Source organism: Rhinolophus sinicus, chromosome 3 (genome assembly GCF_057876585.1).
Source record: "Rhinolophus sinicus isolate RSI-liver-muscle chromosome 3, RSI-T2T, whole genome shotgun sequence".
Lineage (NCBI taxonomy): Eukaryota > Metazoa > Chordata > Mammalia > Chiroptera > Rhinolophidae > Rhinolophus > Rhinolophus sinicus.
Window position 1 is genome coordinate 46,718,614 of NC_142503.1, and position 16,175 is coordinate 46,734,788.

A 16,175-nucleotide genomic window follows, 5' to 3' on the forward strand; every position below is an offset into this window, starting at 1 on the left:
GCGAATGTCTCGTGCGCCTGCGCCGTTACGTTATCTCTACGCGACGGCCGCGGTCATTCTATTCGCGGTGTGTCTCCGCGGCTCCCCGGGGGTTCCACGTGATCTTCCTGCAGTGATCCTGGACAGTCCGGCGTGGAAGCTGGCGGAGTTGAAGAGATTCTCCTCGGAGCTGGGGTGTCTCGGCGCACCCTCGGGGCCCATCGGAGGTAGGTGAAGGCGGCTCCCAGGGGGGTAGCCGAGACTCACGTCGGGCCTTCCTTGGTATCGCGTATGCTCCTCTGGGGCGTCACAGTCTTCGCAGAATGGCTAGACTCCTGGACCAGCCGCACGGGATTCCCGCAATTTCGTTTCTACCTAGATTTTCCTGCTTTAGGATCACATCCGCTCGTTCAGTCCACTGTTACTAGTCCCCGGAGTGATCCGCACCCCTGCAAGGTAATGGGCAAATTTGCATCTCCGTCTTTGCTGTTGAGGTCCCCTCAGTTTCGAAAGCTCCCTCCCCCGCCCCCGCCTTTGCGCCCATCTTAGTGGTCAGTCTGTTTTAATAATACACTTTAAGGCCACCCGACATGCACACTTTGAATCTTTCTGGGAGCTGCCCAGTTAGAATTAAAATTCCCTTCTGAGCTCCCAGTACTCTACGTTACTTATAGAACACATTTGATATTCTGCATCGTATTGTAGTACCTGTTATTCTTTTAGTCCCAGTTTCTCAGGCCCTGACCTCTTCCCCATCATGTTTTCCTTTTCCTTTTCACATCGCTTCTTGCCTCCATGCGCTGGCACTGTGTTGTGCTTCCCCTCCTCCGCCTCCAGTGCTGTTCTGGCAAACCACTACTGCTCCCCACTTCCTTCTAAAACTTTAAACTACAGAGGGTGCCAAAAAATGTATACATATTTTAAGAAAGGAAAACTATTAAAATTGTAATACTCAATATATACTGATAACAAAAGATGAATACAAGTCACATTTGTCATCTGCAATTACAAGAGGTGCTCAAAGTGGTTACCATCAGCGTCCAGACACTTTGATTACTGTGAATTACTGCTTGAGCAACCTTGACTAAAGTGTCCACTTATATACATTTTTTGGCACCCCCCCCCCTCATTTCTCTCAAGGCAGAGTTATGTGCTCCTTTGCATAACTAAGGGGCAAAGTCCTACAGGCTAGATCTGGCCTGGTGCCTGTTTTTGGGTAGCCAGTGAGCCAAGAATCATTTTTACGGATGAACATTTGCAGTCTCTTTGATTATAGTAAACACTAATTTTATATGTTTATTTATTTTTTTGCAAAAGAGGATAGTTTATTAAAAATAAAGAGGAGCTGCTCTCGAACGAGAGGGGGTCCCGACTGGGTGCCAGTAAACACTAACTTTAAACATGAAATAAGTGAAGTGCTATCCTTCTCCAAAAAATCATTATTTTCATTCATAAATAAAAAAATTGTGCTCATAACTATTTTAGGGGTTTCATTAGTAAAAAATTGGAAATTGTCTTTTTTGCTGTATAACTACGTAATATCCTTTATTTTGTCTGTTGGCCTGCAAAGCCTAAAATATTTATCATCTGGCCCTTTACAAAGTTTGTGGACTCCTGTTCTTTAGCAATGTTCCTATTATAGATATTTGTGATTTTAGTTTTGTGTTTTCCCATAGAACCCAGCATGATGCTTCCTTTCCTTCCACAAACATTCTTCGAGCACTTTTAAAAAAAGTGTTCCAGACACGAAATGTTCAGTTTAATGGGAAAAGAGAACATTACAATGCCATGTGGTTATATGCATTGGCAGAAATATGCAGTCAAGTAGGATTATAGAAGACAGGCCCCTGACCCAGTGTAGGATGTCAGAAAAGGTTTCCTGGGGAATGTGATCTTTGAGTTGAGCTTTAAATGATAAATAGGAAGTAGGCAGAAAGAGGTCATTCATGGCAGAAAGCACAAATGAACAAAGACATTGAGACAAGAAAGAGCATGGTGTGTTAAGGGAATACAAGAGGTGAAGCTGGAAAGTTAAGGGCTAGATCACAAAGAGCCTTACGTGCCATGTTAAGGAGCTTGGACCTTTTCTGGGCATTGTTGGGCTTTGTAGCAAGTTTGCACCGTAGTTACATAACTCTGATGGGTATTTAGAAGATGGATGAGGGAGTCAGGGAGATCTTACATTGCACTATTTCAGTAATGAGAAGATCTGAATTAGGGCAGTGGGACTACCGTGTTTCCCCGAAAATAAGATCTAGCCGGACCATCAACTCTAATGTGTCTTTTGGAGCAAAAATTAATATAAGACCCGGTATTATTTTAATATAATTATATTAAAATAATACCGGGTCTTATATTGATGTATAATATTATATAAGACCCGGTCTTATAATATAATATAATATAATATAATATAATATAATATAGGGTATAATATAATATAATATAGACTGGGTCTTACATAATATAAGACCAGGTCTATATTAATTTTTGCTCCAAAAGACGCATGAGAGCTGATGCTCTGGCTAGGCCTTATTTTTGGGAAAACACAGTAGGTGGATTGGACATGATGAAGTTTAGAAAGATTTGGGAGGTAAAAGCAGCAGATCTTTTAACTGTTTGGATATTAGAAGTGGAGAGAAAAGACAAGTCAAGGCTGATTCCAGATTCCTAGCTGGTGCCAATCACCAGTTGAAATGGAGAATATTGGAGTATGTGAAGGCACAGGCCATGCCTTTCACTTACTGTATCCGTAGTGCCTAGGACAGTGGCCTTCATGTTGTAGGTACTTAAATGAACAGAAAGGTTTTTCTCCTTTTAATCACCGATTACCATATTTTATCGAAACAGCCTTTTAAATATGTTGCACCTATTTGGTGTTACTGATGTACTGTTTTCAGGCTTTCTGGGATAGGTGATGAGTTGCACCACTGGGATCACTCATCTGATAAAATTGAATCCTTTTTGCAATTGAATAGTTCTGGAAAGACATTTTGGCCTAATTACACGTCAGTTAAAAGTTTTAATTCATTTTTATCCTATTTCACTTTTATTTAGAGTTTAATTTCAGAATTGTCTTACGGTTTTGTTATTGTTTAAACCTTTTAAAATTAACTTAATTTTAAGCTTCTATATCATAGCTCTTAATTTAATTTTAAGCTTTTAAATTTAATTTTAAGCTTCTGCATTAGAATATTAGCTTTGTTTTCCCTCCTTCTTGGCATTTTTAGGTTTTCAGGAAGTCAGGTCCCTCAAATATGTTTTTAGGAAGTCAGGTCCCTCGACTATGTCTTTAGCTTCAGGAAACTTCAGGCATTTTTAGGTTTTCAGGAAGTCAGGTCCCTCGACTATGTTTTCAGGAAGTCAGGTCCCTCGACTATGTCTTTAGTTTCAGGAAACTTGTATTTGCAGTATCACCTTCAATCAGTGAACATCCTAAGCCATTGTGCTTCTCTCTGCTTTTGCTACTGGGTTGCTAAGCCAGATTTATTCCCAGGCGTTGTAAATTGGTCAGTTAGGTGTGAGAACATTTGTGTATAGCCTCTGTGTATAGCTGAGTAGATGTTACAATATGGTAGCCCTGCCTTTAGTCTTCCTGCTTCCTTGAGGTTGTGTCTTCTGTGTTATAATTAAATGGTTTATTGGTCACTGATCTGTAAACTACACAGCCTTTTGAAAGGATGCAGAGTGAAAACTATAACTATATATATTTTATGAATAACATGTATAAAATATTTTCTTTTTCAGACAGAAGGCAGAGTCACTGTAATTATTCCTAACATCAGTTTCAAACGATTTACTTTTGGGTAACAGTCCAAATATATGAAATTATGGCTGGGTATAAGCCTGTAGCTATTCAGGCATATCCTATACTTGGTGAAAAAATCACCCAAGATACCCTGTACTGGAACAACTATAAAGTAAGTATTTATACCATTTTCTCCAGCATGTGTTATACTTTGAATACGCTAGTAGAGAACGAATAACTAAAAATAATCAGAAGCTTATAGTTTGGGCAGAAAATTTGATAGCTGATATTTTTTTCTTGGAATTTTATATAAAAGTCCATGCTGCTTAATCAGTTTAAACATATAAGTGTCTAGCATAGACACTTAATGCCAAATGAATTACATTTCAGAAATTGAATCTCATGTGCAAAAAAAATTTTTTTTGCATATCTTAATCTAAGGCGAAAATGATGCAAAATTCTTTTAGACTATACAGGCTTACAAATGATTTTTTAAAAAAGATGAACAACTAAATAGAAAAATGGAAAAAGATTGGGATTGGGAGGTTAATGGAAAAAAATTAAATGGGCAATAAATATATTAAAATGAATGGCCTCAGCTTCATTCATAATTGAAGCAATGCAAATTAAATCAGTAATTTGGATACTGTTTTTTATCTGTTATATTGGCAAAAATGAAAAATTTTGATCATCTTTACTACTTGAGGGACGGAAGTTGATGCAAACTTTCTCGAGGGCAATTTGGCATTATCTATCACGATAAAAATGCTTTTTGGCGTTGTAAGTTCCACAGGTTGGAACTTAATGAGTATACTCCTCAAAATTTGCTAAGAGATATGTATAAAAATGTTCATTGAAGTATTATTTGTAATTTTAGAAATCTTGGAAGAAATCTCTGTCCATTAGTACTGGACTGGTAAATTAATGAAGTATCCTAAATGATAAATCTATTGCTCATGAGATGATAAAAGATGATAAATCTGTTGCTCATGAGAAAAGTTGTGTTATTAAGTGAAAAAAACGCAAGGTGCAGAACAACCTGCATGGTATGACATTTGTGTCAGTTTAAAAAATAGGTGGTTAAATGTATGCTGGTGTGGGCATAGCTTTTATTTTTTCCCAGTAACAATCACTGAAAACTCCACACCTGGAGAGAAAGAGTGGGGTGTGGCTTTCCAATCCTATACTTACTTTAATGGCAACAGGGATAGGATAGTCTGGGTGATGGGATTTGGACCTTTTTGTTCTCTTCATACTTCTGTGTTAAATACAACCTAATGTTACTAAGACAAAAAGAAATGGTCAGTAAGAAAATATATAATGCTTAAATAGGTATTTCCCGTTTTAAGTCTGTTAATACTCTTTTTATTTTTTTTTACTAAGACTCCTGTTCAGATCAAGGAGTTTGGTGCAGTGTCAAAAGTAGACTTTTCTCCGCAGCCTCCTTATAATTACGCCGTCACAGCTTCTTCAAGGGTAAATATAGCATTAAATTTATTTTTCTTCTGAATAGTTTATGTTTACTACTGATCTCGAGCCATCTGGTGACATACTGTGTTTTTTTGTCTTGTTGTAGATTCACATTTATGGCCGATATTCCCAAGAACCAATAAAAACCTTTTCTCGATTTAAAGATACAGCGTACTGTGCTACTTTTCGGCAGGATGGTAGACTGCTTGTGGCTGGCAGTGAAGATGGCGGAGTTCAGCTTTTTGACATAAGTGGGAGGGCTCCCCTCAGGCTCTTTGAAGGCCATACTAAGTAAGAGACTTTCTTAATGGAGGTATAATATTATATTAGTTTCAGGTGTACAACATAGTGATTCGCTATTTGGGAAAATATCACATAAAAACCACATAAAAACACATAAAAACCAACTGTCTGTATATATTGGGAAATGATCACCACTGTAAGTCTATTATCTGTCACCATATAAATACAGACAGTTGGTTTTTATGTGTTCTTTTTTGTTTTGTTTTGTAAGTGCTGTTAGTTTTCTTGTCTTTGACTGAAAAACAGCAGTTCTATGAAGATTATGTACCTATATGTGCTTTATTTCCTGCTTGTTCTAGACCATGGTTCAGTGCTATGGTCAGTTTGATGGGGCTCGTGTTCCCTAGAATTGTGTGTGCCATTTTAGGAAATGTACGTTTATCTAGGGAGATACTACCATACAGCGTTCATTAACTTCTCAATGAGTTCTGTGATCCTACGGGTTATAAACCACTGATCTGACGGCAGCCTTACAGCTATTAATGAGAACTCTATAGGCCTGGACTGTAATTAGAGGTTTTCATCTGGAGGTCACGTTGGAAGGTGGATTTTCTTTCTTCTTGGATTTAGTATTTTGCCCCTTGATGAATTGAATGACCAGGGCAATTTGACATTATAACTTTGTTTTGGGATCACCGATGTCATGGCTCAAATTTGCTATTGATTTAAAATCTCAAAAGTGTTTTTGTATAGTGTATTTTCAGGATGGTTTTACCCTGTCAGGGAAACATTTAAAATATGACAGAAATTCACTTAACATGATCCTAAGTAGTGGCAGATTTTAGACTTTCTAAAGAACTATCCATTTTGAAATGTTTTAAATTAAAGTATCTGTGCAGCAACATTTAGAATATTTACTTTCATTGAGCAACTAAGTAGAATTGTTAACATATTAAAAAATATAATTTTAAGGTTATTATTTAATATTCTTACTAACTCCATAGTGATGGATATTTAAATTTTTAAATTAGCTTGAAGACAAATACCTGTTTTAAAAGTTTTCTTTTTCTCTCATGATTTCCCTGTAATTACTCCCTAAAACTGAGCTGCTTTTTTTGTTATTTGGGGAAAAGGAGTGTTTTATGTTAGAAAGTGCCAGAAATACAATTTTTTAATATACTGATCCTTGCTTTTTAATACACTGATTCTTGATCTTTCAGAGCAGTTCATACAGTAGATTTTACAGCTGACAAATATCATGTGGTCTCTGGGGCTGATGATTATACAGTGAAATTATGGGATATTCCAAACTCCAAAGAAATTCTCACATTTAAAGAACATTCTGATTATGTGAGATGTGGATGTGCCAGCAAACTGAACCCAGATCTCTTTGTAACAGGTTGGTACACTCTTTTTCTTTTTTTTCCCTCCTAAAGTTAACATCTTTATTGTGTCGACTTTAACATGCTTTGGGACTCTTTTGGGATACAGAGTTTAAAAAAATTTTATAAAGAAACATGTTTCTGTTTATCCAATTGTTTTCTTTTTCTTCTTTTGGTGATTGTTTTTACTATCCTGCAAATGTGCTTGGAAACGTCAGGCTGCCTTGAAAACACAAGACTGTAAGAACTCTATAGGTTTAATACTCTGATTTTAGAACCTCCAGCAGCTAAGAAAGAAAGACAGTACAGTTCAGTCTTGGTGGGTGCTTGTGCAAAGATTCCCCGACGATTCAGTAGTGACAGAAGCCTGAAGATAGGAATAGTTTGAGATTCTGTGTACTAGAATATAGCGCTTCTTCAGAAATAGTCAGTGGCACCAGACTTTGGAGCTGTTGTAGCTTTATGAATATACGTGTGTCTTGTTAAAAATTTCATCTAAGCTTTTCTCCTTTTAAAATTTATGTTGGAATACACATATACACATGCACACACATACACATATATAGTTTTTGTTGTTTTGAGTAGTAAAACTCAACATAATATGAAAATTGACATTGTAGGGTCATACGATCATACTGTGAAGATGTTTGATACACGAACAAACAAGAGCGTTATCTCTGTTGAGCATGGACAGCCAGTGGAGAGTGTCCTGCTTTTCCCCTCTGGAGGTCTTCTGGTATCAGCAGGTATTTCTTTTAAAAATTCTTTTCGTCAGGATTGTTGGTCTTGAATCTTGATAATTTATCAGTTACTTTTTATAACTTAACTGTATGCACTTGAATTACCTACCTAGGTTTTTCTTCAAACTAGTGATTAATGGGACAGGCAGGCCATTATCATTTATTGAGTACCTCATGTGAGCCAAGCATTGTGCTATTTATATTATCTCTGATGCCCTATATCAGGGGTGTCCAAACTTTTTTCAACGTTTTTCACCAAGGGCCATATGCGGTAAAATACACAAACAGCCGGGCCACTCACTCGAGGTGAAGTATGTATTGCCTCACCTGGTTTATTTAAGTAAACTAAATATATTTTTGGAATTTGCTGCGGGCCAATTAAAAATGGATTGCGGGCCGCAGTTGGCCCGTGGGCTGCAGTTTGGACACCCCTGCCCTAGATTAACCTACAAGGAAGTTTTCTCCCTGTTTTGCAACTAAGGGAATAAATACAAGTTTTAATTAATTTGTCCAAGACAAGTTGGTCAGTGGCAGATCTGCAATCCTAGAATTTGAGAGCATGCTTTATGTCCCTAACCTAGAAATCAAAGTCGTACTCCTCCTGTTTTTCTTACTGCTAAGAGATCCGTGACAGCTTCTGAAAACACAGTTTCTTTCAGGTCTAGAATCAGGCTTGTCTCTTTTCATGTGACTCTTGATTGAAATGGCCTTACCCAGCAAATAGCTGATAGTGCTGGAGGAGGAGATAATGTGAGGTCTGAAGGGGCCTTGATACAGTTTTCATCTCGTTGGAACTAAGGTTTTTTTATTAGGTTGATCACAGTGTATTTTCAAAATTGCAATGAAGAAATAAATGGGCAGTTTTCATTTCTCAAGTCAAAATTAATGTGTTGACATTAGAAGAATACATAGGTAGTGTGTATACTTCATAGCATATATATATACATATGTATATATATATGTATATATGTGGCTCTGTGTAGCCATTTTTTTTTTTTTGCTTAACTCTGAAATTATCTAGTTTTATATTCTTTTCCCCAGTACCTGTTTGATTTCAAAATAAGTTGATAACATTGTCAAATGTATCAGTTTTTCTTGCTGTTATTTTGAGAAATGGAAATAAGTTCAAGATGAACAGGGAGAATAAGATAGCTCTGTGCTAATCTCCACTGTGTCACTAGCTCATTGTGTGACCTTGGGCAATCCCTTGACTTTTGTAAAACTTGAAAATGAGAGGTTGGGCTGGATTATTGGTTTCAAACTGATCTCTCTCATGAACTGCCACATGAGGGGATACTGGGACTGAATTGGCTTCTAGGCCCTGTTTCCCAGTCAGGGATAGGTAAGAAATTTGCTCCCTTCTCCAACATCTTTTTCTAGTTTACCTATAGACTTCTGCTTAATATTTCATTGGAAGAAAAGATGCTATATTAAAAAATTCTTTTTAAACCATTGGATTAAATTGCCTTGAAGGATCCTTCCAACTCTTAGAATAAAAAAAGTTACAGGGAAGCTTTTCAGTTTTGTTGGGAGTCACAAAATTTTTAGGAAATGAAATCTACATTATTTATTTCCATGGTTATACAAAATTTCTTTTGAAGAATGATTTTATTATAATTTTCTTAAAATATTTTTTGGCTGTACTTTTTATTTTCCTGGGCAGTTCTGTGTACTTCACAAATACAAAATTATTGAATTGTTGTAACAGTTCTGTGAGGTAGCAGCTGTTATGAATTACACACCCAATAAATGGTAGAGTCAGCGTTGAAACCAAGCAGTCTGCCTCTGGAATCCCTCACTTAACCTCCACGCTGTGGAAGGTCCAGTGAAGAATGCTTTTTAGATCTAAAAAATTTTGAATCTATAGGCAAAATATCAAACTAATGCTATTTCTTTTCATAGGAGGTCGTTATGTTAAAGTCTGGGACATGCTAAAAGGAGGACAGTTGCTAGTGTCTTTGAAAAATCATCATAAAACTGTGACGTGTTTATGCCTGAGCAGCTCTGGACAGAGGTTACTCTCTGGTTCACTGGATAGGTTAGCATTTTAATTTTCTTCATCATTATTAGTGTGCAGGTGTTTACTGCTTAAGCAAATGAGTTATGTCTGCAGTATTTGTGATAAAATAAATATTCTTCCAAATGACTTCCATGAAAAATATCTGTTGAGTTGAAAATAGTTTTGGCCTTTTATTTACATATAGCAAACTTATTTTCTCCTTTGATATAGTTCATTGCTTTAACTTATATACTTAAGGAATTTTATTCAACCATTCAAACAATCTTTTAAAATAATCTATATTCTATAGTTTCTTATAAAATCATTATTGTATATTTTGAAATATTTATGTATATGTATATATTCTAGCTTATATTCTTTAAAATTTAAAACGTCATGTAAACATTTTAATGTGGTCCAATTACTATTTTAAATAGGTATTAGTATTACATTAGTTCTAGAATAGTGCTGTCCAATAGAAATATAATGTGAGTACAATACATGTCATTTAAAATGTTTTAGTAGCCACATTAAAAAGGAAAAAGAAGTAGGTAAAATTAATATAATTAGATAAAATTGATATTAGTCCAGTGTATCTAAAATATTATTTCAATATGTAATCAATGTAAATATTATTAATGAGAGACAAGAAACAATTTAAGCATCTGATACATGCCCTATGATATAATAATAATATTTTGCAATGAATAAAGTGAAATATACTTGTGTTTAACAGGAAAATATTTTTAGACTGCATCAGTTTTAAAATTTAAATTTAAGTTAATTAAAATTAAGTAAAATGAAAAATTCAGTTCTTCATTTTCATTAGCCACATTTCAAGTGCTCAATAGCCACATATGACTAGAACTATGTCACAGTTCTAGAATTTGCTTGTATTCATCTGTTGTTGGTCATTTTATTTCCATATTTCCTTTTTTCTCCTGTTAGGTGAAGCCTTGTTTTTCAACCTGTTTATTAAAAAGTATATACATTTTAAAGCTACAAATATTTCTAATACAAAGGAATTTAATATGTAAATATATAGCAAATTTTCTGTAATGGGGTTACTAGGCAATTTGGAACTTGATTTGTAGATGTGTCTCAAAAGCTAAGTGTAAATTTGCTCTATTTGCAGTAGTTCTCAACTCAGAGTGATTTTTTTTGTCCCCCAGGGGACATTTGGCAATAACTGGAGACATTTTGGTTGTTGTCTCAACTTTGGGGTGGAGTGCTTACTGGCATATAGTTTGTAGAGGCCAAGGCTGCTGCTAAACATCCTACAAGGCGTAGAACAGCCCCCAACAAAGAATTATCCAGACCAAAATTTCACTAATGCTGAGGTTGAGAAACCTGCTCTTTTGACTTCCAGTGTCTTTTCATTGATACTTTTCATTTAACTCAAGTTTTATCTTCAGGCAGCAGTGTTTCATATGTTCTATCCTTCTGGTGGCTCATCAAAATCTTTATGAAAACATTTGCTTAGTGCTAATAAATAGTTCGTTTTTAAAAGAGAGATTTCAGTGATGAATTAGTTTGTAATTAATATCACTAACCATTGGTTTTCCTCATTATTGTTTAAATTTTGATATTTTGTATATTTAATTTTCAAAAAACAATTTGCATTTTATACTCATTTCCAAAATGATTTGTGACAAAGCTTTATTTTTTGTTAGGAAGGTGAAAGTATATAGCACAACTTCCTACAAAGTCGTTCACAGTTTTGATTATGCAGCTTCAATTTTGAGTCTTGGACTTGCAGTAAGTACTTTTAGCTTCTTTTAAAGCTTTCACTTACCTTGCTTGTTAAATGACACTAAAATGAAATATTAGGGCTTATCTTTGTATTTGAATAAGTTATATTTTCTTCTTGTCACATGAAAGAATTGAGGTAAGACAATTGCTAAAATACATGACTTTTTTCAGTAAGTTAGCATGCGGTCACATTTGGGTCCTGCTAACTGCATAGCTTCAAACCAAGTATAGTGCTTTGTTAAACCAAGTACAAGCATTGTTAATTCTAAGGGCAGGACCTGGGAAGTTGATAAATCTCTCTTCAAAACACTTAAGGGTTAAGTCAATTTGGCTTTCTGAGAAAAAAAAATGGTGGGGGGTGAGAAAAGGCGGCAACAAAATGAAGTATCTCCTTTTCATTGTTGACTGCTCTTTCTGGAATGTCCACTGTCAAGTTTCATAAGCTGTTGAGGAGCAAGATATTTGAATACATCATATAAAAATCTGAATTGCAGAGGAAAATCTTATTACCAATGTTTTCTTGGCAGGTTGTAGAAAATCATGCCACCACATAATCCTTTTTCTAGTAAGAGGATGCAGAAAATTGATTTTAGAGTTTCCCAAGATGTCGTTAACTGTGTATTATTATAAAACCTGCCAGTGATAATTTATAATAGGTATGATAAGTTCAGTCAGTATAATAGTATCCTGGAGGAAAATATCATTTTGCTCTAACTTTTTGCATAGATTATTGTTAGGCAGAGTATCTACATCTAAATGGAACTCTTGGTGAAAATGTAGATAAGCAACAGACTTGTTATAAATGGTATTTTGAAGAAAAAGTAAGATAAATTATGAGTTAGGAATAGACTAACTTATTTTTCTAATTGCTGTTAGCATGAAGATGAGACAATAGTTGTAGGAATGACCAATGGAATACTGAGTGTTAAACATCGGAAATCTGAAGCGAAGAAGGATTCTCTTCCCAGAAGAAGAAGGCCTGCATATCGAACTTTTATTAAAGGAAAAAATTACATGAAACAACGGGTATTTATATATTTGTTATATATTTTTTAAAGGTGAAATTTCTCAGAGTAGCCAACTCCTTTCCTGCACATTACTGGAAAGTATAGTTTACATGGCCTTTAACTTTATTTTTCTGTTCTTTACATCAGATTTATTTCCTGATTGCTAGATTGGGGACATTACTAAAGTAATGGGGAATAAGGATGACTTTCATACCCTGAATCATAACAGTGTTGTAGTACTTGACCACATTCAAGACAGTGTCTTCCACATGCTGTCTCATTAGATCTTCTAATCGTCCCTGAAAAGCAGTAGAGTCAGTGATGTCCCCATTTGGCATCTGAGAGGATAGAGATAGAAAGTTGTAATTGATCCAGAATTTTATTACTGGTAACCAGAACTGTTGACTAGGCCACAATTTCTCTGATTCTTGTTTTTTCTTTCTACTAAATCACATTGCCTAACATGTAAAGAGAATTGAAATGAGTAATGTGTGTCCAGAATTCAGGTATTGTCTGTGTATTGTAAGTTAAAATCAGGGTAAGAACACATTGATGTGGCAAATTATTCCATTTTCATTTAATCTATATTATGGGCATATGACCATTATTCATGAATATTTCAAGAGTGCTCTGATACAAAAAAATACCATTATGAAAAAGTTTATTTTGAAGGAAACTCTGTACAGATGTTGATTTTTCTCTGTAAATTTACTTTTCAATGCAGGATGACATTTTGATCAATAGGCCATCAAAAAAACATCTAGAATTATATGACAGGGATCTGAAGAATTTCCGGATCTCCAAAGCACTTGACAGGGTCCTTGAGGTGAGTGAAGAGTGAGTGAGGAATGAGTGTGTGTGTGCGTGTGTGTGTGTGTGTGTGTTTAAAATACATATTTTTAATTAAGATTTTATTTTTTAGAGTAGTTTTAGGTTCACAGCAAAATTGAGGGGAAGTTGTAGAGATTTCCCAAATACCCTCTGCCTCCCCACATACAAGTGTGGTACATTTGTTACAATTGATGAACCTACAAGGAGTGTATTTTTAAAAGAATCATGCATATTATTTGCCTTGTGCATTACCATGACTCAAAACTGAAGATAAAAACCTATTTAGATTTGGTAATTGTTAGTAAGTTCCAAGACTGATTTTTTTCTTGTGCTGTCTTGTCTGCTCATCTTGCTGCTGAAAATTTTTCTAGCCCAGTTGTACAATAAAGACACCTGAGATTACAGTTTCCATCATAAAGGAGCTAAATCGAAGAGGAGTCCTGGCAAATGCCCTTGCGGGTCGGGATGAAAAGGAAATCAGTCGTGTTCTTAATTTTTTGATAAGGTATGTTTTATGTCCATGAAACACACATCTTTTTGCATCTAAAATCCTTTATCTCCAAATGAGAGACATTTACTTTTAGTTTGATCTTTGTAAAGAACTGATGGAACAACTCAGTAAACCTATTAAAATTTGTAAAAACAAGTTTGCAAGTTTCAGTAAACAATTTTTACTTTGTAGGAATCTGTCTCAGCCAAGATTTGCTTCTGTTTTGATCAATGCTGCTGAAATAATTATTGGTAAGTACTTAAAACTTGAAAACTCCTAGCATCCTTGCAAAAGTGAGATGTCAAAATATGAAATCAAATTTGGAAATCAAATCAAAATATCTTGTTTTTATCAGTTCTCTAGTACAGATTTTTATGGAGAAAGCAAACAACAGTAAATCAATGCATTTTTAAGTGGAATAAAATGTCTACAGTGGTTTGACTGAATTGCTGGGACTAGAGTAATTACAATTAAAAAATTTTCTTTCTTAAACATCTATAGTGATCACGACTGTTTATTAATGTCAGAACCTCCATGCTGTACTTTTTGGAAATATTTTTTTTGAAATACATTTATTCAGATGGATTGTTTATTTTCTGTAAATTATAAATTATAAGTACAGATTTGTCAATGTTTTTGTATTTAATATTTTTATGTTTTTTCTAAATATTGCTGTTCATTTATTCTTTAGAAAGATATTTCTAATTAATGTGTTTTCTCTCTTTCTAGATATATATCAGCCTGTGATTGGTCAGTCACCTGTAGTAGATAAAAAGTTTTTGTTACTTCAAGGACTTGTAGAAAAAGAGATTGATTACCAAAGAGAACTTCTAGAAACCTTGGGGATGATGGATATGCTTTTTGCTACCATGACAAGGAAAGAAAGCACTTCTGTGTTGCAGCATACCTCTGATGGATTGCTAGAGAGCAAGAAGATAGAGTCCTAGTGCCTGCTGACTAAAACACATAGGAACTCCTAATCTGGGGCAGATTTGATTCTATTAACTATTGGAAAGAGAATCTCTTTGGCATGGAAAAAACACCTATTTACAGAAGCAGTTTTATGGAAGAGACTGGAGTAACAATGATTGGATAATAAGTACCTGTTTTAAGATATGGTTTTCCATGTAATAGTTTGAGTTATTCCGTGGCGTCTTTGGCTAGAAGATCTCAATTGTCTTGGTCATAGTGCACATTCACCTTGGATGAGTTGATATTAATTTTAATACAGTGAAGCTCAGTATCAACATTTGGGTCGGCATTCAGAACTCTGGGGAGGGTTTCACCTGGGAATCCTGCCAAAGGAACAGGGCTTTCTTTTTTTCTATCCTGGAAAAAAGCAACATAACAAATGGCAACAACAAATAATTTCTTTGCTTAGTGCCCTTGAGGTTTCCAGGCCCCCGTTGAGCTTGCTGCCCTTCTCTTTGACATCACGTATCCTAGGTCACATGTTTTGCTTCGGCTGGTAATAGGACTGTATCTGTTCCAAGTGTGACAAATCACTGGTCAACCTTAAGTAATTGACACTAGTTAGACATGTATTCAGAGAGTGATAAGGCAGATGTGATACCTAAAACTTGTGCTCACCACGCCAGGTTTTCTTTTTCTTTTTTTAATCTTGACTGTCCGTATCAGAACAAGGTCTACAGAGAGACATTATTGGACCATGTGTTTTTTTTTCTCTTCCCTTCAAAACACAGCCTTCCTCCAAGTTTTCAACTTGCTTCAGGTCATGGGAATGATAAAATTTACCATTTCTCTTGTAATAAATAGTCTTTCAGCCTTTTATACATATGCTTAGAACTTATCTTGTAGGTACTTACCACTCTGAGAACCTTTCTCGGGTCTATTTAGATTTTTTTCTCTATTCCCAATCATCTTGTGTTTCAGAACCTCAGGCCCAGAGTAGCTTGCTTTGGAAAATAGTTGTATTTTTTAAAAAGTTCGGTATAAGTCACATTTTTAAATAAAGAGATTCTTATTTTCTTCTTGGTTTTCTGAGATGTATCAATTCCTGATGGGTAGTCACTGGCTGGTGACCCTAGCACACTGATTTCACACTTGCTACCTCTCACATCTTCCCCCCCAATCCTGTCCCACCTCAAGTAGTTAATTATCTCTAAGGAAATATGCCTCGGGCTAGTAGAACCCTTAAAGGAAGGGTTAAAGGAAGATTTTGTTATGGGAATCTCTTAAAATTTTAGTTCTGTGAATTCATGTTTTTTTTTAAAGCAGAAAAAAAATATTTCTGTGTTCTGGTAAGGGCATATGCTCAAAAAAAGGTCTAGTTTCCCTTTCGTGAATTGATTCAAGCAATCATAGCACCATAGCCTGTAAGAAACCAGGAGTTTGCTTCCCTGAGTATGTATAAGATTAGTCAAGTCAGAAACTGTCTTCATGTTGAGAAGAGTTAATTTATTTAAATTTTATATTTAAAAGCTTTTTAAAAAATTAGCTTCATAAGTATGTGATAACTGATGTACTAATAAAAGTTAGTTGAAATTCTGTCTAGAATTTCTGTCTAGTTGCCA

The 16,175-nt window shown here is 35.2% G+C and overlaps 1 protein-coding gene across 6 annotated transcripts; it reads left to right on the forward strand.

Moving 5' to 3' along the window:
* The first annotated feature begins 38 nt into the window (after positions 1 to 38).
* Positions 39 to 15,630, forward strand: UTP15 (UTP15 small subunit processome component). Of its 6 annotated transcripts, none has more exons than XM_019728116.3 (14): positions 39 to 206; positions 374 to 435; positions 3,727 to 3,899; positions 5,111 to 5,203; positions 5,304 to 5,488; positions 6,661 to 6,839; positions 7,443 to 7,568; positions 9,465 to 9,600; positions 11,235 to 11,319; positions 12,190 to 12,339; positions 13,045 to 13,146; positions 13,523 to 13,656; positions 13,834 to 13,892; positions 14,371 to 15,630. In XM_019728116.3, the coding sequence occupies exons 3-14, from the start codon at positions 3,810 to 3,812 to the stop codon at positions 14,586 to 14,588; spliced, it is 1,557 nt and encodes a 518-aa protein (XP_019583675.1). In that variant the 5' UTR covers positions 39 to 206; positions 374 to 435; positions 3,727 to 3,809; the 3' UTR covers positions 14,589 to 15,630. The 6 variants fall into 6 exon arrangements, with proteins under 6 accessions (XP_019583675.1, XP_074184932.1, XP_019583673.1 ...); XM_074328831.2 differs by having other exon boundaries at positions 359 to 435; positions 3,731 to 3,899; positions 14,371 to 14,772; XM_074328830.2 differs by having other exon boundaries at positions 68 to 206; positions 359 to 435; positions 14,371 to 14,772.
* The last annotated feature ends 545 nt before the right edge of the window (positions 15,631 to 16,175 follow it).

Excerpts from the sequence above, each read along its gene's own strand:
- UTP15 (XM_019728116.3), top strand. The coding sequence starts at position 3,810 with ATGGCTGGGTATAAGCCTGTAGCTATTCAGGCATATCCTATACTTGGT. Across the intron at positions 5,489-6,660 it reads CTCTTTGAAGGCCATACTAA|AGCAGTTCATACAGTAGATT; the intron begins GTAAGAGACTTT and ends TTGATCTTTCAG. Across the intron at positions 13,657-13,833 it reads GTTCTTAATTTTTTGATAAG|GAATCTGTCTCAGCCAAGAT; the intron begins GTATGTTTTATG and ends TTTACTTTGTAG.